Source organism: Pan paniscus, chromosome 15 (assembly GCF_029289425.2).
Source record: "Pan paniscus chromosome 15, NHGRI_mPanPan1-v2.0_pri, whole genome shotgun sequence".
NCBI classification, from domain to species: Eukaryota; Metazoa; Chordata; class Mammalia; order Primates; family Hominidae; genus Pan; species Pan paniscus.
The window spans coordinates 73,445,444-73,472,950 of NC_073264.2; the positions used below are offsets into that span (position 1 = coordinate 73,445,444).

The 27,507-nt window shown below is 42.7% G+C and overlaps 1 protein-coding gene across 19 annotated transcripts in view; it reads left to right on the plus strand.

The window, feature by feature from the left end:
* RGS6 (regulator of G protein signaling 6) overlaps positions 1 to 27,507 on the plus strand; it is a 635,028-nt gene that overhangs the window by 403,065 nt on the left and 204,456 nt on the right. For all 19 annotated transcript variants that reach the window (XM_057299740.2, XM_057299747.2, XM_057299741.1 and 16 more), the window contains exon 3: positions 16,680 to 16,779. In XM_057299740.2, the coding sequence (XP_057155723.1) occupies positions 16,680 to 16,779 (100 nt within the window). The remainder of the gene's footprint in view (positions 1 to 16,679; positions 16,780 to 27,507) is intronic.

The window sequence follows — 27,507 nt, forward strand, 5'->3', positions numbered from 1 at the left end:
TAGATTAATAGACTACCAAGTCCCTTTCCAAACTGACTTGCATTTTAAGATGGAAAAGTGACTCCCAGGGACAGGGCATTGGCTCAACAGGTGCTTCTACAGCTTGGCCATGACAGCCTGTCTCTACATAGAAAGGGCCAAGGGCTGCAGTCTTTGCTTGGAGCTGCATTTGTAGAACAAGCACACTGTTTTTAACGTGGTTTATGGTTTTGTTTAAATCAGGAGTGTCGAATCTTTTGTATTCCCTGGGCCACAATGGAAGAAGAAGAATTGTCTTGGGCCACACATAAAATATACTAACACTAACGACAGCTGATGAGCTTAATGTTTTAAGAATGTTTACAAACTTGTATTGGGCCACATGTGGCCTGTGGGCCACTGGCTGGACAAGCTCGGTTTAAATTGATAAGATATTCGGGAAGAAGATCTAATCACTCTCCTGCCAACCTCTACCCTGCTGCTAAAATGCTTTCACAGGATCTAGGCCACTGGCTCTGATAATCACCACAGCTTGTGGATGTCCTCCTAAGTCTAGTGCCAGAAGGGAACTCGGTATTCCTCAGTGTGAACTGGAAGCAGATGAAGGAACTCCACCTCTCACTCAGGTCACCATGTTTCTGTTAATGCATCCTGAGATCAAATTCACCTTTTTCTTTTGCTGCCATAGTATATTACAATTTTTCAGTTGACTCAATTGCAAAGTATCTTCTATTTGGGCTACTGAGTCACTTATCTCTCAAATTGTGTGTTGTTCTAACTATATATCTATGCCATAAGTATAAGGGTTTACATTTATTCCTTACTTTATGTCATCTTAAAACAAATGAAAGACCACTCTAATCATGCCACTTCTCACTCCTGATTCTAGAAAACAGTGTCTTTCTTGACCCTCCTAGTTTTAAATCTGGACTATGAATCTGGCATTCATTCTTATCCCCTAACATTAGACAGAGTATTGGCTTTCAGAAAGCTAAGCTTTGAAGTACTATATGTTGTGTGGCTTACTGGAGATCAGACAATATGCAAGAAGTCAAATTAGTCAGTTTGGCTCATGGAAAGCTGTCTAATTTGGAAATAATTAGGTGTCCTCTCCTGAGAGAGAGAGAGAGAGAGAGAGCGCGTAGGGAGAGGCAGTGGGGAAGAGGAAGAGAGAGAGGACAGAAAGGGAAGATGAGAGAAAATAGTTTTCATTACATGTTAAGCAGAAAGAGTTGGAAAAAAATAATTTCTATGATCTGCAAAGTCATTTCAGGAGTACATTAGCTTGCTAGGGCTGCCATAGTTAAGTATCACAAAGTGGGTGGGCTAAGTAACAGACACTTATTAACTACAGTTCTGGAGACCAGAAGTCTAAGATCAAGACAGGGTTGGTTCCTTCTCGGGGCTGCCAGGAAAGGGTCTGTTCCTAGCCTCTCTCCCTGGCCTGTAGATGACTTTGCCCCCTGTGTTTCTTCACAGTATCTTCCCTCTGTGTGTGCCTGTCTGTGTCTAAATTTCCCCTTTTTATAAGGACATCAGTCATTTTGGATTAAGATCCACACTAACAACCTCATTTTAACTCGATTACCTCTGTAAAGGCCCTATTTCCAAATGAGATCACATTCTGAGGTACTGAAAGTTAGGACTTCAATGTCTCGATTTGGAGTGGGGCACAATTCAGTCCATAACAAGGGGATTCCCAAAGAGTTGTCATAGGAATATCACCCATCAGGCAAAGCTCCTGGAAGCAGATGGAGCCACCATTAGGAAAGTTGCCCATGAGACTGTGGTGCTTCTGATGTGGCTCAGCTCTGGAACTGACTCCCACCCCCATCACCCATTTCAACCTCTAACCCCCACCACCTAACCAACACCCCCTCCCCTGTAAAAGCCTTTCTTCTTAAGTCAGGGGTAAACTTTCCACATTATTATGGTCCGTGTTTCCAATGCAGTGGTTTCTCAGATCTGCATCGCTCCTCTCTACCTCCTGGTTCCCTGCAACTCCTTAACCCACAAGTAGAGGAAGGAGAAGAGAAGGACCCTATTGTTAAGAGCAGAGGTGCTGGGTTCTCCCTCTACTTACAACCTTGCCCTCTCTCATTTCTCCTGATGACCGGGTAGGGTAGACAGCAACATCCCCATCCAAACATGAGCAGTGAGGTGACCTGGCCAGTTCGATGAGTGGTAGGCAGCACAGCCACAGGCCATCTCCCTCCTAAATGGGGCTGGGCCCAGGGGTTTTCCTAGGCCCTGCCTGACTATGCTGCAGGCTCTGCCTTAAACTTGCTCATCCTCCTGTTGCAGAAGAGCTACAGGGAGACAAGCTACAAAAACCTTTTAATCTGTATGATTAACAGAAGCAATTGGCAAATGACCCTGCTGCTCTCCCAAGGGGAATAAGGGGTTTATTTTCAGATGCTGGTATTTACCCCACTGAATTTCATTGTGCAGCCTACAGTCCATCAAATGCTTCCCAGAGTCACCCAGGGTTTCTTCTTAGATTAAAATCAGAATTAAATCAGATAGATACATGCTTTATCAAATCTCATTTTCTTGGGGATAAAAAATAAGTTTCTCTTTCAGTCTGTGATTTCAGGAACAGGAAGCAAAGAATTTGGAAGTTTAAAAACACCTTTGCCTGAGCCTGCATAGCTTATTTTTTCTCCAGGCAGATATGGGCCTCCCCTTGACAAGGTGCTACCTGTAGGCAGGAAAGTCCTGCTGCTTGTCCTGCCATGTAATGGAACTTGGGACATAAGGTGGATAAAGATAAGGCTGCTCTGAGAAGCTGTATTAGTTTTCACAATGCTGATAAAGACATACCCAAGACTGGGTAATTTATAAAGAAAAAGAGGTTTAACAGACTCACAGTTCCACATGGTTGGGGAGGCCTCACAATCATGGCAGAAGGCGAAAGGCACATCTTACATGGTGGCAGGCAAGAGAAAATGAGAGCCAAGAGAGTGAGAGCCAAGCAAAAGAGGAAACCCCTTTAAAATAATCAGATCTCATGAGACTTATTCACTACCATGAGAACAGTAGGGGGGAAACCCATGATTCAATTATCTCTCCACTAGGTCCTCCCGTAAGACGTGGGAATTAAGGGAGATACAATTCAAGATAAGATTTGGATGGGGACACAGCCAAACCATATCAGAAGCACAGAATTAGTGCAGAGTTGGTTAATGAAATAATCATTTTCCACATAGGTAGGGGAGTTAAATGATCATATTTTCCCTTTTAAGAGTATCATATAGGAACTCTTACAAACCTATACAAACTGGGGCTTGTTACGTGAGAAGTGACGTTGGTGATACCTGCTTGGAAAGCATGGGTCTCCAATCCCAGCTGCTGTCCTCTGGGGCTTTGTCAGGGAGCTGCACAAAAGAAGGTCCATCACATGCTTCTGAAGGGAACTGTAGAAGCTTCTGTGGTTATTCATTTGCTACAGATAGAAGAAGAAATTAAAACCAATTGTGAAGGAAAGGGAAATGAACATTATTGAGGAGTGAGTAACTGTGTGGCAGGCACTGCCCTGAGAGATTTTGCCTGCATGCTCACTTAAATTTTAGAAATAGGACTAGCTTTAAAAAAATAAAAAATAAATTTGAGAAATAAACTATTATTCTTTAGAATTGATAAAAAGTAGTTCATGGATATTAGAGATATTTTGGTAAATATCACTGTAAAGCATAAAGAAAATAGTAAAAAGTACCCATTTGCTATGATCAGAACGTTGTGTCCCACCAAAATTCATATGTTGAAACCCAGCCCCCAATGTGATACTGTTAAGGGGTGGGGCCCTTGGAGGTGATTAGGTCATTAGTGTTCTACCTCCATGAATGAAATTAGATTTGAGGAAGCCTGTTTGGCTCTGCTGGCTTATCCGGACACATGGAAAGTGCCGTTTAAGAAAGCAGAACAAGCCCTCACCAGACACCGAATCTGTCAGTGACTTGATCTTGAACTTTCCAGCCTCCTGAACTGTGAGTAATAAATTTCTATTGTTTATAAGTTAGCCAGGCAAAGATATTTTGCTGATAGTAGTCCAAAAGAACTAAAGAACTAAAATGCCATTGTACCTTAGCCCATTCTGTTGAATCCTTTGGTGGCTGGATTGAAGAGCTGGGCAGTGGAGAGACCAGCCAATTTAGAAAGACTAGGGGGTACCTGGTGATGCTTCCTTCTATGTAAAGAGTGGGAAGTGGGGCAATGCAGAGGACATTTTTTTGGTGCAGGAACACCATGAGGGGAAGGACTCCAAGTCTTCAGATGAGATGATGGTCTGTGGGCAGTCAGTTACAGAGCAGGAACAGCACTCTGATGTCACTTGGAAAGGCACTCCTGAAAGCAGCAGAGCCTGAGCTGGTGTGTTCAGAGGCAGCATTAAAAATCAGCCGGAAAGGCATGAGACATGAAACCAAAAAAGGGATCTTTGCTGCTGGGTCTCAGGCAACACAAGGAAGAGGTTTGTCCTGGGACCCCCTGTGAGGTTCTAGGACCTCAGGTGCTGTTGGGATCAGGCAGGAATTTCCTGAAGTCAGCCTTGTGGTTGCACCTCCTTCTTTGTGGCTCTCCTGGGGACTGTTTTTCTTTTTTAGACTCATTTAAAATCCTCAAGGGGCCCCTCTGCTATAAGAAAGCACCAAGGGAAGGGCCCTGCCTTTCCAGTTTCCCAGCACCTAGCATGCAGTGAGTGCTCAAATATAATTTATATTTGGAATGAGTGATGATTCTCCCTGCTTCCCCTTTGGGACTGACCTTGATGCTCATTTCTACCTGATTTTGCTTATAAATTGTGAGGAGAGTTCTCTACACTACAATTTATCTCAGTATCCCTCCCCAACTGGTGGCTCTCATGTGCTCACTGGAGCAGTCTGGGACATCAAACATGAACAATGACATAGTGAAAGAAGAAAATGCCTGGGGAAGACAATGGCACTATCTGGAGCAGGGAGCCTGCCATCTAAGGAAATGGTAGAAAGAAGGAGGCTCCTTAGGGCAGGTTTCAAGGGGCCAGAGGAAGCCCCAAATGCATAGAATCACAGCCAGGTGCTCAGGAGGGGCAGCAGAAGCAGCCCTCAGGAGGAAGGGTAGTGGTCATTGTGCAAGGCAGTCAAGGGCCCTAGGGTGCAGGCAGGCTGGGAAGATCTCCAGAGAATGAGATGGGCCATCTGGGGGCACCACTTTGACCTGTAGACAAAGTGAAGGGAGAGGGGAGGGTCTGGTGATGACAGCCTCAGATGCAGACTCTTTAAGCCTTCTCAAGGCTTTCCAGTTTTTGCAGCTGCTGAGGAAACTTCATTCTCACCCTTCTTGTTCCATCTGAAAATGCACTTCTCTCCAGAGCTCTGGGAGACTGTGAAAGGCTCTCTCATTGCCCTGAAATATTTTTTTAAGGAATGAGTATGATCTTTTCTATTCTCTACTTCTGTCCCATGCAGAGCAGATGTAGAGGACCAGGGGTGATTCAGAGATGAGAACTGAATCTTCCCTCCAGAAAGTTATGTTCCAGAGGGAAAGAAGCAGAACTTCAGTAAAAGAGAATATGAAATTGGTCCTAAGTAGGGGTATGTGGCTCTTGTGATTGGAGCAGAGGGAGAAAGACTTGATTCAGATTCTTGCCTCGCAGCCTTGGAATGGGAAAAGGGAATTAAAAATACAGAACATGGGTATTAGTTCATTCTCACACTACTATAAAGACATACCTGGGAATGTGTAATTTATAAAGAAAAGAGGTTTAATTGACTCGCAGTTCCACAGGCTGTACAGGAAGCATGGCTGGGGAGGCCTCAGGAAACTTACAGTCATAGTGGAAGGCAAAGAGGACGAAGTCATGTCTTACATATCTGCAGAAGGAGGAAAAGAGCACAAAGATGGAAGTGCTACACACTTTTAAACAACCAGATTTCATGAAAACTGACTCACTTTCATGAGAACAGCAAAGGGGAGGTCTGCCTTCATGATTCACTCACCTCCCACCAGGCCCCTCCTCTAACACTGGGGATTACAATTCAACATGAGATTTGGGTGGGGACACAGGGCCAAACCATAGTAACATGTATAATACATATGGATGCAAGTACTGGAATATCAAGTTTCCTGGAGGAAGTAGCTTTTGAGCAGGGCCTAGAAGCATGCCAAGGATTTGGATGTGTTTGTTGTGGGTGGATGAAGTCCATGACCAGCAAGCAGACTCAGGAGAGTTTTGCAGATAAGTGTGTCCAGAAGCAAAACAGGCTGGGAGGAGTGGTGGTGCTGGAAAGGTGGCAGATGCCGAATGATGGAGGACCTTGAATTCCATAGTAGGGAATTTGGCATTTATTTTGTAGCTGTAGGAAGCCATAGCAGTTTTTCACCAAAGAGATAATTTACATCAATTATTCCAAGCCCTCAGATTCACTCCAGTTGCTAGTTCAGTTGTTTGGTTCAAGGAAGGGTAAGAAAGGAAATGAACCAGAAAGGATGAGTGATCCCAGAGTCCAGGGTGTCCTTGGGGTCAGAGGGAGGACAAGGCCTTATGTTCCCTGCTCTTTTCCAGGAGGAAGAAATTGTAGTAATATTCCAGGACACTGGATGGACTTGTTTTTCTTTGGAAACAAGGTTATTGACCTCTCTGCAGCAGTAAGAGAAAAATGATATATATGTTAGAACTTGAATATTTTTGTAGAAACTTAATATTAAAGGCCTTATGTTCAAATGTGCAGCATTTCACAGTGCTGGTTGAATTATTTGGGCTAGGTTGCCACATGGTATTCCGTGTACAATTCTCCTTGGTAGGCTGGGTTAAAAAATGTGGCTAGGTAAAATGTGAGATGAGAAATAAAAAAGGATCTTTGTTTTTTCATGCTTGTGATACTTAAATAGGCTACTGTGACCCAATTAAGAAGCTCCCACAGGCCGGGTGTGGTGGCTTATGTCTATAATCCCAGCACTTTGGGAGGCCGAGGCAGGCAAATCACTTGAGTTCAGGAGTTTGAGACCAGCCTGGCCATCATGGCAAAACTCCATATCTCCCAAAAATACAAAACTTAGTCGGGCATGGTGGCACACACATGTAATCCCAGCTACTTGGAAAGCTGAGGCAGGAGAATCACTTGAACCCAGGAGGTTGCAGTGAGCCAAGATCAGGCCACTGTACTCTAGCCTGGGTGACAAAGTGAGACTGAGACTCTGTCTTAAAAAAAAAAAAAACTACCCAGGCGTGGTGGTGGATGCCTGTAATCCCAGCTACTTGGGATGCTGAGGTGGGAGAATTGCTTGTACATGGGAGGTGAAAGTTGCAGTGAGCCGAGGTCAGGCCACTGCACTCTAGCCTGGGCAACAGAGGCTTTGTCTCAAAAAAAAAAAAAAAAAAAAAAAAGTTCCCAGAAATAACCTCTAAGCCACCCATCTAATTGGTCCCAGAGAGATAAAAAAAAATGCAGCATTGAAAATGGCGTGGAGGCAATGACTTAGGGTTTATAGACAGGCATCTTCCCTGTCGTCATCCCTGACATCTTCCCCAAGTGGGCTACCACAGGTCCTAGGTGATGACTGGTTAGGCCATGAAGCTGTTCAGAGGGACAGAGAGCTGCAGAGTTTAGGGAAATCCACCCCCTGCTTCCCCAGAAGGAGAAGATGCATACTAATCTGTTTTGGAGACAATGCAGAATACTGATTAGCCAAATATTTGCTGGTGATGGGGATCACTGTGTGTATTCGTTTTCTATTGCTGCTATAACAAATTACCATACACTTAATGGTTTAGAACAACATAAATCCATTATCTTACAGTTCTGAAGGTCAGGAATCTGAAAAGATCTCACTGGGCTAAAATCAAGTTGCTAGCAGGACTGTGTTTCTTTCTGGAGGCTCTAAGGGATCATCTTTTTTCTTGCCTTTTCCAGCTTCCAGGAGCCGCCTGCATTCCTTGGCTTGTGGCCCCTTCCTCTGTCTTCAAAATCAGTAAAGTCCCATCTATCTGACCCCTTTTCCATCATCACATCTGTCTCTAACCAACTATAGCTGGGAAAGGTCTTCTGCTTTCAAGGATTCATGTGATTCACTGAGCATACCTGGATAACCAGGGTCATCTCCCATCTTAAGATCCTTAGCCTTAATCACATCTTCAAAGTCCCTTTTGCCATATGAAGTCACATATTCACAGATTCCAGGGATTAGGACATGGATCTCTTTTGGGGGAACATTTTTCTGCCTTTTATAGTGTGTATTAAACTTTGATGCTTATGGCATGGCCCCGTTTTCTGTATCTTCTTCCACTCAGCTAAAGCCTTAGGTGAGCCGGGGCCACCCTGGCAGCTGCCCTGGCCAGCTGATGTGGTGATCCATGGAGCCAGCTCTGGTTCGTGCCAATAATCTCATTTATCCAGCAGTCTCACTTGGCCTTGAACAATTTACCGTTCCCAAATATCAGCATGTTTTTCTGTAAAGGAGTGATGGTTCCCAACAAGAAGAGGTTGACACACTCAAATTCAGGTAATTTGAGGAGATTAGAATAAAAGGATTTTAGGTCTTCTGCAGTTGCTAGAATATTTCATTGGCCAGTATCTATTGTCTTCATCTGCACTGTTGCTGGCCGTCTGCAGTCAGAGATTCCTCAGTCCAGGGCCTGACCACAAGGACTTGCTCCACTTACATTGCAAAGCAAACAACAGATTCTTAAACAAGAAAGATGATGCCTTCTAAAGCTTGGCTATTCCAGCCAAGCTCAGGGGAAAGACGTTTTCCCTAAAGTATCAACAAGCCATTTGATCTCAGACTTAGAAGGTCATTCTTGTCTGCTTTTTTCTCCCGTTAAATGAAAGAAAATGAAATGTTTTCCGTAAAAGTAATTTATGAAGCACTCCATATGGCAATATTAAAACTGCAAAAGTAAGCCTCCAGGGGACAAAACAAATAATGCTGTGTCATCCGTCTGCCCTGGTACTGTCCCTGGGTAATGTCAGGCACAGAACGTTGGGGAACTGGCTCCCCACTCAACTGGTACTTGGATGCCTTTGGAGCTTTTCCTTGAACATTGTTGCTAAGGTTCATGAAATCTTCAGATTTTTGTTATGGAATCCATTCCCAGAGCAAAATGATCTTAAGTGTAAATGCTAAATTTACTGTAAATTGCAGACATCACTACCTCCAAGACCCTTTTAATATATTGAGTCCCACTGAATGCTGGAATCCAAGATAAAGTTCTTTAAGAATATAGCACTCATGTCATTCATGTATTCATTCATTCATTGATGTAGTCATTCAAGAAATATTTACTGAGTACCTATTAGGATTCAGTGGTGAGCAAACCACTCTAACGGGTGATACAAATGCAAATTAGAGCGATCGTTGATATGGAGAAAAGATAGAGGGTTTAATAAGAGCTTATAACAGGATAAGCACTGGGACACTATGGACAGATTTTAGGTAGGGGAGTTAAATGATCATATTTTCCCTTTTAAGAGTATCATATAGGCTGCAGTGTGGGAAACAGATCAGAGAGGCTTCAGGGCCTGCCCAACCATCCTTTATGAGTGTTGTTTAACGCAAGGTCTCGTGGTAGACAGTGTTACATGGTTAACCCCATTTCCATTCTCCTCTTGCCCTGCTTCCATGTGGTATAGAGGCTGGAAAAGTTAAATACCTTCTTCCCCACCTCCTGTGCAGCTCAGTGTAGTCATGTGACCCTGCTCTGGCCTGAGACTTGAGCAGTGATCTGTTAAGGTCTTCTGGGAAGGAATATGCTTTTCCTGATAAAAGGAATGAGTGCAGCTGTTCCCCCTCCCCCTCCTTCCCACCTTTCACAGAGAAGGGATGACTAGAGCTGGGCAGCCATCAGGCAACCACAAGGGAAAGACCAAGATGTTGGTGTTCATAGAGTAGAGCCTCTGCAGCAATGTCAGCACCACGCACATATGGACTGCTTGTTATGTGGAAAATATCAGCCCCCATCTTTGGAGATTGGATTTTTTGTTGTGGTTACTTTCCATGAAAAGCATTCTAAACAGATACAGTGATTCAAACATAGGCTTAGCCGGAAACAAATTAATAGGCATTTTGATCATTGTCATAGTTAGCAGGTGGAATCCCCAAATTCCCCTTGTGCCATTGAAATTGCAGCCTTTGAATGGGATGATAAAAGAGGGAAGGAAAGAAGAAGGGAGCCATGATGGTTTTCTTCCACAGGCCTATGGTGGCATTCCTCAGTGTTTCACTGCCAACCTCCTTGGAACCCATGCTTAGCTTAGCTTCAGCCTCCAACACAGCCTTAACTGTAAGCCTAGTTCCCTGAGTCACTCTGAAATGTATTAGTCCATGAGGAAGGAGAACAGATTCTGTCTTCTACCTGTTTTCATAACTGTAGAAATGAACACAGTGCATGGCACTTGGTAGGTGCTCAGTGAATGTCCACTAAGCCAGTACGTACACACAAATACATGCAAAAGTTGAAAATCGCAATGCATTGTGTCTTTAAAAATAAAAAAGAGAAATAGCCTGATCTTTTGGAACACATATGGGGCAGAGCCTGCTCAATGAAGCGTGCACATTTTGGATTAAGAAATATGATTATCATTTGTCAGCTCTGATTTCTGCCTCTGGGCTGATAAGATGGTGTCCGAGGAGTCATTTGCACTCCTTCACAGACACCAAAACAGAAGGGGTCTTTGCTGAAAGGTAGACTCTGACGTGACAGTCATTAGTAGCTAGAAACAGGCAACTGATTGCAAAGTCAAGATGAAGTGCTTCAGTAAAAAGAACCTTCATGCTTGAGGCATACTCTTTGCGTCTTTGTTGAAGTTGTGGTAGATTTTTTTAAAAAACAATCACAATATAGTTTGCTATACTTTAAGTTTTTAACATCTCCACTGGGGAAAAATTGAAGGAGCTAAGTAAATTAGCTCATTGGATCATGAATTTATAGAAAAAAATTAATATTGCCCTTTGTCGTTTCTGTTAGGAGTGTCACAGGTCAAAGCAGAGACAAGAGGCATGGAGAAGGAGCAGTGTGAGGGCCTCTCCGGGTCATTTCTCTGTCTGGCTTCTGATGCTATCTGCCCAACACAGTTTCTGAAAACATCAGAAACTCCCCAGTTTTGCCCAACATGCTTCCCCTACCTTGCACCTCTTAGTGCAGAGACATGTTCTGTGAGAATCCGCCTGGTAAGACAGACAACATGGAGAGGAAGATCTCAGAGACCTGGCTTCCTTTCCTGCCCTTCCCTCGCAGACAGAGTTTTACTTTGTGAAGTCTCCAGTTTCAGAATGAGAAACCTCAGTTTAGCAACCAGGCCTATCACTGTAGGGATGAGAAAAGTGAAGTCCAGATAGGTGAAGCAACTTGTCCCAGGTCAACACAGCATGTCAGAGAAGCTGAGGCCAGCCAGTCTCCTGGGTTCTCCACCATGTTCTTCCTACTGCCCCTCTGCGGCTTCCATTTATAAAGAGAGGATTGCTTCTCCTCACTCCTCTCGCACACTCTTGGGGCTATTTCAGTGAATTGTGTCTACCTTTTTATATTTCCCATTTAAAAGAAAACCCACTCTATGGCATAATGGTTTCCAGTGTCCTGCTGTTTGGAAGAATGTTTTACCTGCCTGTCAGTGCTGAGCTTTGAGCTCCTTGAAGAAGGACATTCCCGTGGCTGTGGCCCATCCAGGCAGAACCAGCCTAGCTGGCCAAGTGGTTTCTCTGCATCGTTTGGCTGTCAGATAAGGGCCACCTGCTTATTGATTGGCACAGTGACGCTTAAGTCCAAACATCCTCCCTAATGACACAGAACTTCATATTAAAGGATGTCAGGGAATTGATTTTGCTCTTCTTTAGGAACAAAAGATGTCAGAAGTTAGAAGGAACTGAACAGTCAGGAAAACGTAAGTCTCTATACCTTCCCATCACCCCATCCCCGACCCACAAGCCGTGATCGGCCAGTGGAAGATAAATCTAACCAATCCCATGGGACAAAGGGAGAGAGCCCTGCACAGCAAGACAGCAGCAGTCATTGGGCAGAAATAAATCATGAGATGGTTGAGAATCTGATTATCTGGATCAATTTCTCTGCATCCTCCTCTGCCCTTTTAGGCCTGTGCTAAACTTTCCCTTCGATGCAAATGGTATTAAGTGCCTTGTGTCTGAAAAGGTTGTTGGCAGGCTTTGGTTGAGAACACAAAGATGAATCTTTGTTCTCTTGTCTATAAAATGGGGATATAATAATCTACCTCCTGTGAGAATTCAATAATTTTATAAGATAAAGCTCTTAGAGCAGTGCCTGGCCCAGAGTGGATACTCAACTAATGTTAACTAAGAAAATGAAAATGAAAATCCAGGAATAGTCTCTGCCTGCAAAATGTTTTGAATGCAAGGAGGGAGATGAGACGCTGTGTATATATGCCTCTGTTCTGTATTTTTAATCAACTACTAAGGCCATAGAGAACAAAGAGTTACCCCTTTTTAAGGTAAAATAAATTATACTCATTGTCCAGCAAGGAAGAAATGAATTGAAAATCCTAGAGGCAGAAAAGTGCAGAGTTTGGAGACTACCAGGTGGCACCGAGACTAAAAGCTTTATTTGCCATGTTGAGCTCAAGATTTAATGGGTTGTATAGTGTAAGGGGCTAACTCCAGGCTCTGCTGGAACTCACTCTGGGATCCACAGCAAACAAAGCACTAACCTTGGCATATGGCGCTGCGAGAAGTTTCCTAGGATCAGCCAGGCTCTGGGCCACTCACTGGGTTCATGCCTCTGAACATTACCTTCCAGGAGCTGCCCCCATTGCTGAACCTAATACGCTACTCAGAGAAGTTTTGTAACCAAGGTTTTCTAAAAGTCTGAGAAATAGAAGATGAACTTTAGATTTGGTAAACAGGGGCTGTACATTGGAGTCAGGTAGAGGTGAGTAGGAATCCTGGCCTTGCCACTTACTAGCTGTTTGACCTTGGATAAATTGCTTAACCTTTCTAAGCCTCAATTTCAATGTCTTTATTAAATAACTTTTATGACCGGGAAATCAATTAAATAATTTATTTAAAATACTTAGGGCAGTATTGATCATGAAATAGATGTTCTGAAAATACTTATAATGATTTTGATCAGTTCCTGAGAGCCCACTTGTAATTTTCATTGGGTCTTTACTCTTGGGACTTCTCCAGAAACCATGACAAGGAATTTTAGAGAGTATTACCCGATATTGTAGTGGACTGTGCTCAAGAATCAAATACAACAATGTCAAAAATTTGTCTGACACAACAAAGAAATGGACTACCTGAAATAGTATATAGAGTCCCTAAGAGTTTTAAAATAGATGGTGGATGGTAATAAATTGAATGTCTGCGTTCTTAGAAAGGGTGATTCAGAGATACCCCAATTCTAAGAGTCACTGACACTGAATGTCAAGTATTTTTTGTGGCTTCAGAAATTTCTGATAAATGCATTTTTTCAGAGCCTTGTTGTATCATAACTTTGCTGTAGAGCAAACCACTTCAAACTTAGTGATCTATAAAAATAAACATTTACGGCCGGGCGCGGTGGCTCACGCCTGTAATCCCAGCACTTTGGGAGGCCGAGGTGGGCAGATCACAAGGTCAGGAGATTGAGACCATCCTGGCTAACACGGTGAAACCTGTCTCTACTAAAAATACAAAAAATTAGCCAGGCGTGGTGGCAGGCGCCTGTAGTCCCCAGCTACTCGGGAAGCTGAGGCAGGAGAATGGCATGAACCTGGGAGGTGGAGCTTGCAGTGAGCCGAGATCACGCCACTGCACTCCAGCCTGGGCGAAGAGTGAGACTCCGTCTCAAAAAATATATATAAAATAAAAAATAAATAAACTTTTATTGCTTGCTCATGAGTCTGTAGGCCAGCTGAGGTTTGGCTGATCTAGCAATGGGTTCGGTACCATTTGCTCCAGATGTCTCTCATCTTCCTTGAAATAACAACTATCTGAGGCATGTTCTTCTCATGGTAAGAGGGCAAGAGAAGGGAGTAACTACAGCCATGCAGGTACATAGCAAGTCCCTGTTCATATCACATTCAATAGCACCCCAGTAGCCAGGCAAATCATATGGCCAAACCCAAAAGGGAAAAGGTAGACGCTGCTCACTATGGGGCCAAGGCAAGTATTCAGGTGTATATTAATACCATGGGGGAGTCAGGAACTGGGGGGCAATAATTCCTTCTTCCACACCTGTGATGTTGCAGACTATTGCTGGAGTGTAGTCTTCTTTCTGTTAGTTGAGGGGATTGTTTTTTTGATCTAGCTGTAACCCCTGATGAGTGATGTACCTCTTAGTAAATTGTGGGCCAACATAAGGAGATAGGACCTCTTTAGTAAATGAGCCTTCTAAGATTCAGTCGTGTGGCGAAATAACTAAACTGAGTGGAGGACAAAGAAGTCACAGAACCAGTCCTTCAAATCCAGCCCGCAGCAGCAGAGGTGTAAACAATTACTATCTAATGTCCACTCAGGGGTCTACCTGAATTGAATTGTTGGTTTCCTTCCAATTCTCAATGATTTTCTGGCCATTTTCATAGAAACCATCAATGTAACTGATACTTCTGGTTTCAAATAATATGCTAGATCAAAAGCATAAATTACCTTGAAAATGTGACCATTTTTCTAGCTCTCCTTGGCTATCAATAAATAATACTCAAATTGCTCTAAATTGTTGGATTGAGTTTAGGAGACAAAGGCCAGCAGTAACTGAGATGATTAACATGAATTGGGATAAAACTCCCTCTTCAGTTTTCATCTAACAGAATGCAGGTCTTCAGAGAATGACTGTCTTTTCTAGCATAACACTCGTCTACCTCCTGAAGGGCTGGGAGCTTAGAATTCTTTCTCACCCTCAGTACTTCTTAGAGAAACCCAGAAGAGTCCAGTGAGAATGGTTTCCCTGTTTGGCTGATTTTCTGGGAGGCAGAATGGCTCAGGGGTTAGACGCCATTCTGGGATCTATGGCTGGATTCAAACTTGGCTGCACACCTGGGTAGCTGTGTGACCCTGCGAAAGTTGCAAAGGTTGCTTAACCTCTGCAGTTGTCCCTGATGTTGATCACAGATCTTCAGTTCCCCTTTCCTCCTGGCACCCAGAGGATTGAGTCCCTGGCTCCTTTGTGGTTGGGTGGTGCTATGTGACCAGTTCTGGCCAAGGATTGTGAGCAAACATGCTCTATGTAACTTCTGGATTACACTATTTAATACCCAGTGAGAAACTCTCCAGAATTCTCTCTTGTCCCCCTGGCACATTGACCAGCAACATGCAAAGTGATGTAACTCCAGTGAGTAGGGTTCCCTTGTTGACCTACACTAGACATGTAGCATGACAGAGAAATAACCTTTATGCTAAGCCACTGACATTTGGGGGGTTATTTGCTGCCATAACTTAATCCACCCTACCCTGATTGATGCACCTCACTAAATCTTTGTTTCTTTATATGAAAAAATAGAGATAATAGTAGAATCTATTTCATCAAGTAATTATGAGGACTAAACAGGATAATGTGTGTATAATACTTAGAATAGTACCTAGCACATAATAAATTTTTAATATATTTTAGCTATTTATGATGATGATGATGATGTTATGCCGTGCTCTAACTTTGCCTCTAACAAGTTATCTATTTCTATCAAGTTATTAGTCATGTGTCTTCAAGAAAATCACTTATCATCAAGTTGCAATCATAGTATGTTAGAATAAATGAGCTGTAAGACTAATTTCTAGCCTTATGATGTGAGCCTCTATTAAGAACTCACTCAGAGACTCCATCCTGGTGTTTCAAAGATATTTCTATTGGTTAGGAAAATAAAACGTGATAATACTAAACATTATTTTCTCCCCTTCAGTTGCTCTCCCTTCCCCAAACAAAAAGATGTATCCTTATTACAGAATTCTTTCTGTATCCTGTTCTGAAGATTTCTGCTCAGGAAATTACTCTGGCTCGTAAATTATTAGCTACAAATTGGTTTTCCGGTTTAGGCACCTACACCCTCATCAGTCCATCCCCATTCTCTGTTCTGTTTTCACCAGTAGGATGTCAACAGTCCACTGTGATCTTTTTTCCTGATAGCATGGTCTTACCAAAAGGAGAAGTTCCTGTCCTTGACCACCTTAGTCCAGGCTAAAATAGCTATCCACACACCACCACTCATGACCACTGAGACCTGTTTTCCAACTTCTTCAGATAAGAGCTTTCCATATCTGGTTTTTCTCTCATGTTACTCTAGATGTATCCTTCTCTAGTCCCAAAGGTAGCCCTGTCTGCAATTCCCAATAGCAGCATGTTAATCTATGTTAACATATTATATTGAACCATAAGAAATTGCCTTTGTGGAAGGGGTGGGGGTTGAATATAGAAATTTCATATGGTTCAACCTATACGTAAACCCAATTTGGAAAAGAAGGAGACTGTGATCATATACCTATTAAATTACATGTTGGATCCCATCAAGAATCCTAATGTATTTCTTCCTCCATACCTTGTTGAACTGGGATCTTTTTCCAGGACATGACTTATGCTCTATATATAACCTTCAGACCTCCCTATACCCAGCGCTTGGTAGATAGCAGATACTGATGCTGTATTTATTGACCAACTAGATGGGAGCTTTTTGTGATATCTATTGTTGACATCCATGTTTACACATTTGGGCTGTTTAAAAAGGTACCATTTATAATTTACATTATGGGAGAAAATAACACTTCTTTTCTTTAACCTCTTTCAGATTGAAGACATCATTACAAAGATGCAAGATGACAAGACAGGGGGTGTGCCCATCAGAACAGTCAAGAGCTTTCTCTCCAAAATCCCCAGTGTCGTCACAGGTAACACCCTCCTTGCAAGGTGTTGGTAACAGTCAGAACTACCAAAGAGTTATAAGTCTAGATTGCGGCCTGAGGGGTGTCTGAAGATCTGTGAACAGTAAAAATGAAACATTCAGTGTGTTTCTTGACTCAGGTCCCATCCTAGTCTTAGTTTCCAGGAAGAAGCTACTTGTTGCCCATCATTAAGAATGACCTTACCATGACCAGCCCTTCAAGTGCATGTAGATTGAGGCCGCTGGGAATAAATAAACCCATTAATAAAGTGGCCCATCAGCAGCTTTGCCTGTGGGATACACACAAGCACAGAAATATTAAAGAAATTAAGTTTAAACAGGTTTTTAAGAAAGTGTTATATTCAAATTCTACAAAATGCTTTTATTTTCAGTTTTTTAACTCAGTGTACTTGACCTCCTGAAAGAGAGGTTTTAAACTATTTTTCTTCATTCCTTTTATTGTGCTTTGTGTGCTCATCTTTCTTTTAAAATATTTTATTGTGAAATATATTAAAACACATGGGTAGTTCAAAAATAATAAAACACAGTACATGTACCTACCATCCTGCCTTATAAAGAACGTTATTATCAATATCTTAGAGCCCCCTTGGGTACCTACTGTATTGCATCCACTTCCCTAAACACTATCTGCTTGTATACTAATCAATTCATTGTTTTTCTTCATAGTTTTACTACCTAGGTATGTATCTTTTGCTATCCAAACAAGTAACCAAATAAATTAAGATAACATTTTAGATGATTCTCTTAATCTGCCTATATGCTTTTCAAAATTCAGGAACCAAAGGACTTAGTTTTCACTATATACCTTTTAGAATGGCTAAAAATAAAAATATTGACGGTACCAAGTGGTGGTGAGCATGTGAAGCAACTGGAACTCTCACATATTGGTGATATGAATGGAAAATTGTGCAGCCACTTTGGGAACTAGTTTGGCAGTTTCTTACACAGTTAAACAATGCTTACCATATGAACCAGCAATCCCACTCCTGGGTATTCACCCAAGAGCAATGAAAACTTGTGTTTATACAAAAACTTGTATGTAAGGGTTTATAGCAACTTTTTTTGAAGTATACTGAAGAATATAGCAACTTTATTCATCATCTCCAAAGACTGGAAACAACCCAAATGTCCTTCAGTGAACGGGTAAATGGATAAACAAACTGTAGTCTCTCCACACTCAGCAACAAAAACCAGGGAACTATTGATACTGGTAGCAACTTGGATTAATCTCTAGGTCATTTTTCTGAGTGAAAGAAGCAGTCTCAAAGGTTACATGCTATGTGATTTCAGGTATACAGCATTGTATACATCACAAAACCGTAGTGATAAAGATTAGATCAGTGGTTTCCAGCAACTGGCATTTGCAGGGCGAGTGTGACTGCAAAAGACAACAGGAGGGAGTTTTATGAGATGATGATGATGAACAGATGAACAGTTCTGTATACTGATTGTGGTGATGGTAACATGACTCTATACATAGGCCAAAATTCATGGAACAGGCCAGGCATGATGGCTCATGCCTGTAATCCCAGCACTTTAGGAGGCTGAGGTAGGGGGATCACCTGAGGTCAGGGGGTTGAGACCACCTTGGCCAACATGGCAAAACCCCATCTTTACTAAAAAATACAAAAATTAGCCGGGCGTAGTGGTGCGTGCCTGTAGTCCCAGCTACTTGGGAGACTGAGGCAGGAGAATCACTTGAACCTGGGAGGTAGAGGTTGCAGTGAGCTGAGATCGTGCCACTGCACTCCAGCCTGGGTAACAGAGTGAGACTCTGTCTCAACAACAACAACAACAACAACAAAATTCATGGAACAGCACACACACACACGCACACACAGGGTCAATATTACTGTATATTAACTTAAAAAATAAGTAGACCCAGTTGAAGTAAGTATCCCAGCTCATTATTGAGACTGTCACTGTTTGAACTCAGGTACTGTCTTACTCAGCTCAGGCTGCTAGAACAAAGCACCCTACACTGGGTGGCTTATAAAGAACAGAAATTCATGTCTCACAGTTCTGGAGGCTGGAAGTCTGAGATCAGGTACCATCATAGGTTCTGGTAAGAGCCCATTCCAGGTTGTAGACTGCTGACTTCTTCTTGTATCCTTGTTTGGTGGAAAGAAAGCTAGATAGGGGGCCGGGTGCCGTGACTCATGCCTATAATCCCAGCACTTTGGGAGGCTGAGGTGGGTGGATCACCTGAGGTCAGGAGTTTGAGAGCAGCCTGGCCAACATGGCGAAACCCTGTCTCTACTAAAAATACAAAAAAAAAAAAAAATAGCTGGCTGTGGTGGCACGTGTTTGTAGTCCCAGCTACTTGGGAGGCTGAGGCAGGAAAATCACTTGAACTGTGGAGGTTGCAGTGAGCAGAGGTCACACCACTGCACTCCAGCATGGGCGACAGAGTGAGACTCCATCTCAAAAAAAAAGTAAGCTAAATAGCTCTCTGGCCTCTCTGTAAAGGGTAATAATTCCATTTGTGAGGGGCCCTCCTTCATAAACTCCCCCAAAGGACTCCTAATGCCATCATGTTGGGGATTAGATTTCAACATATGAATTTGGAGGAGACACGTTCAGTCCAAAATAGAGCCCAGATAGATTTGGGTAATGAAGGATACTTGTATTGTTAGTGTTCTCTAATTTTAAAATTTACGTAAATGAAATTTTACTATATATATTATTCATGTATAATATATAGTATAATATAGACTATGTATGTAATTTTACTATATTATTTTTCACATTCCTGGATTTTGTTCAATGATGTTTAAGATGTTTGTATCTATTTCACGGGCCACACTGATCTGTTGTTTTTCTTACCATTGTTGCTGGTTTGGGTATCAAATTTAGGCTAGCCTCATAAATGAGCCATGAAGTATCTCTCTTTTCTTGATATCCTGCTTTTCTTTGGAAAATAATTGTCCCTTTAATCCAGGTTTTAAGTATGTAATTTCAATTATTTTTTATTTTTAAAATTTCCTCTGGTTCTTTTTTTTTTTAGACGGAGTCTTGCTCTTGTCACCCAGGCTGGAGTGCAGTGGCATGATCTCAGCTCACTGAAACCCCTACCTCCTGGGTTCAAGCGATTCTCCTGTCTCAGCCTCCTGAGTAGCTGGGATTACAGGCGTCTGCCACCACACCTGGCTAATTTTTTGTATTTTTAGTAGAGACAGGGTTTCACCATGTTGCCCAGGCTGGTCTCGAACTCTTGACCTTAGGTGATCCGCCCACCTTGGCCTCCCAAAGTACTCTGGTTCTTTTTACAATATACTTGGTCATTCATTTTTTTAAATTTATTCATTTAGATATTTATTGAGTGTTCACTATTTTCTAAGCATTGTTAAGGACTTGAGATTCAGAAGTAAATGAAACAGATAAAAAGTTCTACCCTCATGGAATTTATATTCTAGTAGAGGAGGAAATAAGTAAGGAAAACTTACAGAATTTTAGATTGTGATAAAGGCCAAGGAGAAAAATAAAATACACAAAAGGATGGGAAGTGTTGGAGTGTTGCAGCTTTGGAATAGGTGCTCAAGAAAGAGCTCCTCAAGAAGATGACATTTGAGTAAAGACGGAAAGGAGATGAGAGATTGAATCATATGGATATTGAGGGAAAGAGCATGCCAGACAGCCAGAGCTCAGTGCCCAAGGCAGGAGAGTTCCTGGAACATTGAATATCTGTGAGGAGGAGCCAGGGCAGCTATAGTAGAGTCAAGAAAATAAGGAGAGTGGGGATGAAGCCACGTGAGAATGGTGAGCTTGATCACTTAGCCTCTTATCACTGCAGGATTTTGCACATGGCCTGACATGCTCTGACTTACCTTTCAATGAGATCACTCTATTATATTCAGAATTCCCTGGGGGATTGAGGGGTTAGTTGCCAGATAGGAGGCTATTATTAAAATGGTGCCTCAGACTAGGTGATATGGTTTCACTCTGTGTCCCTACCCAAATCGCATCTCAAATTATAATCCCCACATGGCAAGGGAGGGACCTGGTGGTAGGTGATTAGCTCATGGGGAAGGTTCTCCCATGCTGTTCTCATAATAGCGAGTGAGTTCTCACAAGATCTGATGGTTTAAAAGTGTGGCACTTTCCCTTGCTCTCTCTCTCTCCTGCCGCCATGTAAGACATGCCTTTTTTCCCCTTTACCTTCTGCCAGGATTGTAAGTTTCCTGAGGCCTCCGCAGCCATGTAATTAACTGTGAGTCAATTAAGCTTCCTTCCTTTATAAATTACCCAGTCTCAGATCGTTCTTTATAACAGTGTGAAAATGGACTAATACACTAAGCTATCAGCACTGGAGATGTGTGAAGTAGTCAGATTCGGATTCAAGTCTGAAGGTAGATGATATGGTTTGGCCAAGTCCCCACCCAAATCTAATCTTGAATTATATAATAGTTCCCATAATTCCCACATATCATGGAAGGGACCCGGTGGGAGGTAATTGAATCATGGGGGCAGTTACCTCTATGCTGTTCTCATGATAGTGAGTGAGTTCTAATGAGATCTGATGATTTCATAAGGGGCTTTCCCCTGTCTTTGCTCTGCACTTCTCCTTGCTGCTTCCATGTGAAGACAATGTATTTGCTTCACTTTCTGCCATGATTGTAAGTTTCCTCAGCCATGCTGAACTGTGAGTCAATTAAACATCTGTCCTTTATAAATTACCCAATCTTGGGTATGTCTTTATTAGCAGCATGAGAATGGACTAATACCGTAAATTGTTACTAGGTAGTGGGGCACTGCTGTAAAGATACTTGAAAATGTGGAAGCAGCCAGGCGCGGTGGCTCATGCCTGTAATCCCAGCACTTTGGGAGGCCATGGCAGATGGATCATTTGAGGTCGGGAGTTCAAGACCAGCCTGGCCAACATGGTGAAGCCCTGTCTCTACTAAAAGTACAAAAATTAGCTCAGTGGTAGTGGCACGCACCTGTAATCCCAGCTACTTGGGAGGCTGAGGCAGGAGAATCACTTGAGCCCAGGCAGCAGAGGTTGTGGTGAGCTGAGATCACACCACTGCATTCCAGTCTGTGAGACCCTGTCTCAGAAAAAAAAAAAATAGAAAATATGGAAGTGACTTTGGAACATGGGTGACAGGCAGAGGAAGGAACAGTTTGAAGGGCTCAGAAGAAGACAAGAATATAGGGGAAAGTTTGGAACTTCCTAGAGACTTGGAGGGCTTAGAAGACAGGAAGATGTGGGAAAGTTTAGAACTTCCTAGAGACCTGTTGAATGACTTTGACCAAAATACTGATAGTGATATGGACAATAAAGTCCAGGCTGAGGTAGTCTCAGATGGAGATGAGAAACTTGTTAGGAACTGGAGCAAAGATAACCCTCGTTATGCTGTAGCAAAGTCAGGTGGCATTTTGGCCCTGCCCTAGAGATTTGTGAAACTTTGAACTTGAGAGAGATGATTTAGGATATCTGGCAGAAAGACATTTCTAAGTGCAGAGTGTTCAAGAGGTGACATTTGACATCTCTGGACACAAGACAGCATAAAAGTTTGGAAAATTTGCAGCCTGACGAACCAGTAGAAAAGAAAAACCCATTTTCTGGGGAGAAATTCAAGCTGGCTGCAGAAATTTGCATAAGTAAGCAGGAACCAAATGTTAATTGCCAAGACAGTGGGGAAAATGTCTCCAGGGCATGTCACAGACCTTCAAGGCAGCACCTCCCACCACAGGCCCAGAGGCCTAAGAGGAAAAAATGTTTATTTTTCCTCTTAGGTCCAGGGCCCCACTGCTGTGTGCAGCCTAGGGACTTAGTGCCCTGTGTCCCAGCTGCTCCAGCTATAGTTAAAAGGGGTCAAGGTACAGCTCGGGCCATGGCTTCAGAGGGTGCAAGCCTCCAGCCTTGGCAGCTTCCACATGGTGTTTGTCTTCTGGGTGTGCAGAAGACAAGAACTGAGGTTTGGGAACCTCCATCTTGATTTCAAAGGATGTATAGAAACACCTGGATGTCCAGGCAGAGGTGTGCTGCAGGGGCAGAGCCCTCATGGAGAGCCTCTGCTAGAACAGTGCAGAAGGGAAATGTGGGGTTGGAGCCCCCACACAGAGTCCCCACTGGGGCACTGCCTAGAGGAGCTGTAAGAAGAGGGCCACTGTCCTCCAGACCCCAGAATGGTAGGTCCACCCCCAGCTTGCACTGTGCAACTGGAAAAGCTGCAGACACTAAACACCAGCTGTGCAAGCAGCCAGGAAGGAGGCTGTACCCTGCAAAGCTACAGGGTCAGAGCTGCCCAAGATAGTGGGAGCCCACCTCTTGCATCAGCATAACATGGATGTGAGACATGAAGTAAAAGGAGATTATTTCATAACTTTAAGATTTAATTAGTGACCTGTTGGATTTCAGACTTGCATGGGGCCTGTAGCCCCTTTGTTTTGGTGAATTTCTCCCATTTAGAACAGGTATATTTACCCAATGCCTGTACCCACATTGCATTTAGGAAGTAACTAGCTTGCTTTTGATTTTACACGCTCATAGGTGGAAGGCACTTGCTTAGTCTCAGATGAGATTTTGGACTTGGACTTTTGGGTTAATGCTGGAATGAATTAAGATTTTGGGGGACTGTTGGGAAGGCATCATTGTGTTTTGAAATGTGAGGATATGAGATTTGGGAGGGGCTGGGGTAGAATGATATGGTTTGGACATGTCCCCACCCAAATCTCATCTTGAATTGTAATTCCCATAGTCCCCATGAGTCTTGAGAAGGATGCAGTGGGAGGTAATTGAATCACGGGTTGGTTACCTCCATGCTTTCCTCATGATAGTGAGTGAGTTCTCATGAGATCTGATAGTTTTATAAGGGGCTTTTCCTCTACCTCACTCTTCACATCTCCTTGCTGCTGCCATGTGAAGAAGGATGTGTTTGCTTTCCTTTCTGCCATGATTGTAAGTTTCCTGAGGCCTTTCCAGCCATGCTGTACTGTCTGTCAATTAAACCTCTTTTCTTTATTTCCCAGTTTCATGTATGTCTTTATTAGCAGCGTGAGAACAGACTAATAGAGTAGAACAGATATTATTAGCGGATAGATCAGATATGGAATGTGAGAGGAAAAAAAGGAATTAGCCATGATCCACACTTTTTGGCTTCAGCAACTGGAAAAATGGAGTTGCTATTAATTTCAATGAGGAATACTATGATAGGGGTGCCAGGGGTTGGGGTGGGGGGCAGTTGTTAGCTGAAGGGTAAGAAATCAAAACACAAATTTTAGGTCAAGTTTTAGCGACCTATTAGACATTCAGTTGGAGATGACAAGTAAGTATTCCAGTATGTGGATTTGGATTTTAAGGGAGTGTCTGTGCTGGGTTCATAAGCCATCAGCATGTAGACAGTATTTAGAGCCATAGGAATAATGAGGTCACCAAGGGAGTGAGTGTAGATAGAACACACAGTCCATTCCTAAAACACAGGGTACTCCAATCTATAGATGTGAGGGAGAGAATAAGAAAACAGCAAAAGAAATAGAACAAGTGGCTGGAGACAAGGAGGAAAAATCAAGAGGATATAATTTCTTGGACACCAATTTTTCTAGAAAGTGTTTTAAGGAAGAGTAGAGTGACCTACTATAGCTGTGCTGAGAAGCTAAGGGCTGAGAATTGATCATTGCCTTTAGCAATGCTGAATTCATTGCTGACCTTGGTAAGTGCACATTCTGTGAAACATTGGGAGCAAAAATCTTATTGGGTGTGTTCCAACCTGAGATGAGGAGAGTGATTCGAGGTGCGAAGACAGTTAATCTTGGAAGGAGTTTCCCTTGTAAAATGAAGAAATGCAGTCATATCTAGAGGGGTACGTTAGGTCAGAACAGGTAGATTTTTAATTTAATAAAAAGATAATATGTTTGTATTATAGAAATGACTCAGTGGGGGTGGGGGAGATGATGTAGGAGAATGGGAAAACTTCAAGGAGTTATATCAAAGAATAGGTAAGAGAGGATTGAATTTAACATGCATATTGGTGAGTAGTTTCCGCTAGAAACACATACAATTTATTCATAGAAAGAAGAAAGGAGGCGGCCGGGCACAGTGGCTCATGCCTCTAATCCCAGCACTTTGGGAGGCTGAGGTAGGCAGATCACAAGGTCAGGAAATCAAGACCATCCTGGCTAACACGGTGAAACCCCGTCTCTACTAAAAATACAAAAAAATTAGCTTGGTGTGGTGGCGGGCACCTGTAGTCCCAGCTACTTGGGAAGCTGAGGCAGGAGAATGGCATGAACCCAGGAGGCAGAGCTTGCAGTGAGCCAAGATCACGCCACTGCACTCCAGCCTGGGCGACAGAGTGAGACTCTGTCTCAAACAAACAGACAAAACAAAACAAAAAAAGAAGAAAGGAGGCATAATAGATGCACAGAGGTACAAATAAGTGGGCAGATGTGATGGGAGGTGGTGGAAGCTTATAGATCTTCTCATTGTCTCTATGTTCCTAGTAATCTGGAAACGAAAAATGGTAGAGATTTTGCAAGTTCAAGGAGAGATCATAAGTTATAAATTAGTCAACTAGGAAAGTAGAGATTGACTGGACTAGGGAAGTAGAACTTTGATTGTGACTGATATGGTTTGGCTCTGTGTCCCCACTCTGATTTCATCTCAAATTGTAATCCCCATAATCCGCACATGTCGAGGGAGACACCTGGTAAGAGGTGATTGGATCATGGGGGTGGTTTCCTCCATGCTATTCTCATGATAGTGAGCAAGCTCTCACGAGGTCTGATGGTTTTTATAAGTGTTTGACAGTGTTTCTTCTTCACAGACTCTCTTGCCTGCTGCCATTTAAGACATGCCTGCTTCCCTTTTCGCCATGATTGTAAGTTTCCTGAGGTCTCCCTAGCCATACGGAACTGTGATTCAATCAAACCTCTTTTTTTTTTTTCATAAATTACCCAGTCTTGGGTATATCTTTATAGCAGTGTGAGAATGTACTAATACAGTGACCTTCTTAGGATGATTAATATTTTTGAATTTAAAGACAGATAATTTTTTCCCCATCCACATTTAGCTCTGTGGATTTGGGCATGCCTCAGGTAGAAAGTGGACTTAATTGATGTTATAGCAAGTTTGAGGGTATAATAGATCAAGACAGAGGCACAGTAACTAAAATGATTGGCCGTTACATTTAATTGAGTAAGGATGAAAACAAGAACATGAGATGGATGAGGAACCATGAAAAGTAGTAATTACAACAAATTGTAAGTCAAGTGGCAAAGAAATTTTGGAGTTTTCAGAGGCAAGAGTAAGAGAGCTGAAAATATAGTAGATGGTGATTAGATGGTGGCATGTTTGAAATTGAGATTCTGGAAAGATTGTGATTATTGGCAGGGACAATAATATAAGGTATAACCATAGGAACAAGGGATTGAAATGGGATAAAGTGTAAGATTTTTGGAGGAGAGGAGGTTAAGGAACTGAGAGGCCATGATACTGGAAGACTGAGCTGTGTGAATATTGAAATCACTACTGGGGGAGTGTTAGAGAAGGTGGTTGTGAGTTAAAATCTTTATGGAATGAGAAGCAAAGGACCAGGGATCAGCAGATGACTTTCACAATAAGAGGTACAGGTGGTTTAATCAGATGGTATGGGAGTCAAAGCTGAGTGTGTTTTAGAGAAGAGGGAGGGGATGAAGGTGATCTGAAAGCAGCAGTTAGTAGCAGGACAGTCACTTATCTACCTGTAAACCCCATGGTATATAAAGTGTGGGAGGGAAAATAGCCACCACCTAAGAGGGCTGCAGGGAAGCAGGACCACTGGGGAAGAATGAGAAGATGAAAGGAATATTAACTGATTTTATTTATGATTCATCATGAGTCCAAGAGGGCGAGTGGAAGGGTTTCAGGAGGAGATGGTGAGTTTATGACTTGAGTAATAAATGCCTGCTGTTGCTATGTGCCAGGCTCTAGAGTAGTCACAGATGATATAAAGATGAACAAAGACTTGACCCCTGCTCTTAAAAAGCTATTAATCTAGTGAGAGAAACAGACACAGGTAGATCAATGATTTATATGAGCTATGTGCTGTAATAGAAGAATGGACAAAATGCCGTTTGAGTCCAGGAGAGAGAATCATGATTTTTATTGGGTATGTCTAGAATATTTCTCTGAGAAGGTATATCAGTTATCTATTTCTGTATAACAAACCCACAAACTATAATTGCTTACAACTACAGTGATTTATTGTTTCTTATGATTATGATTCCATGAACCGGCAATCTGGGCAGTTCTGCTGGTCTCAGCCATGAGGCCATAGTCATCTGATGGCTCATCTGAGGCTGGAGGGTCTACAGTGGCCTCACTCATTTGTTTGGCCTTGGTGCTTACTCTTAAACTCTTAACTGGGGTCTCAGTTCTTCTCCATGTCACCTTGTATCTGCCAATAGGTTAGATTGGGCTTCTTCACAGCCTCTTGGTCTTAGGGTTCCAAGCAGGACAGGATAAAAACTGCAAGACCTCTTAGGGCCTAGGCTCCAGAACTCATACAATGTCAAGTGAGCCACGTCACGTTCTTCAAGGCAAATCACAAGGCAAAGTCTGGATTGAAGAGGATGGAGAAACCAACTCCACCTCCTGGTGTAGGAGTGGCAACATCATGTTGACATTGGGAGACACGATTCATTGGAGGGCATTACCATAACAATCTACCACAGACAATAATTTAGAACCAGACCTTAAATATAAGTGGAAACCCAGGAAAAGTCATTCCAC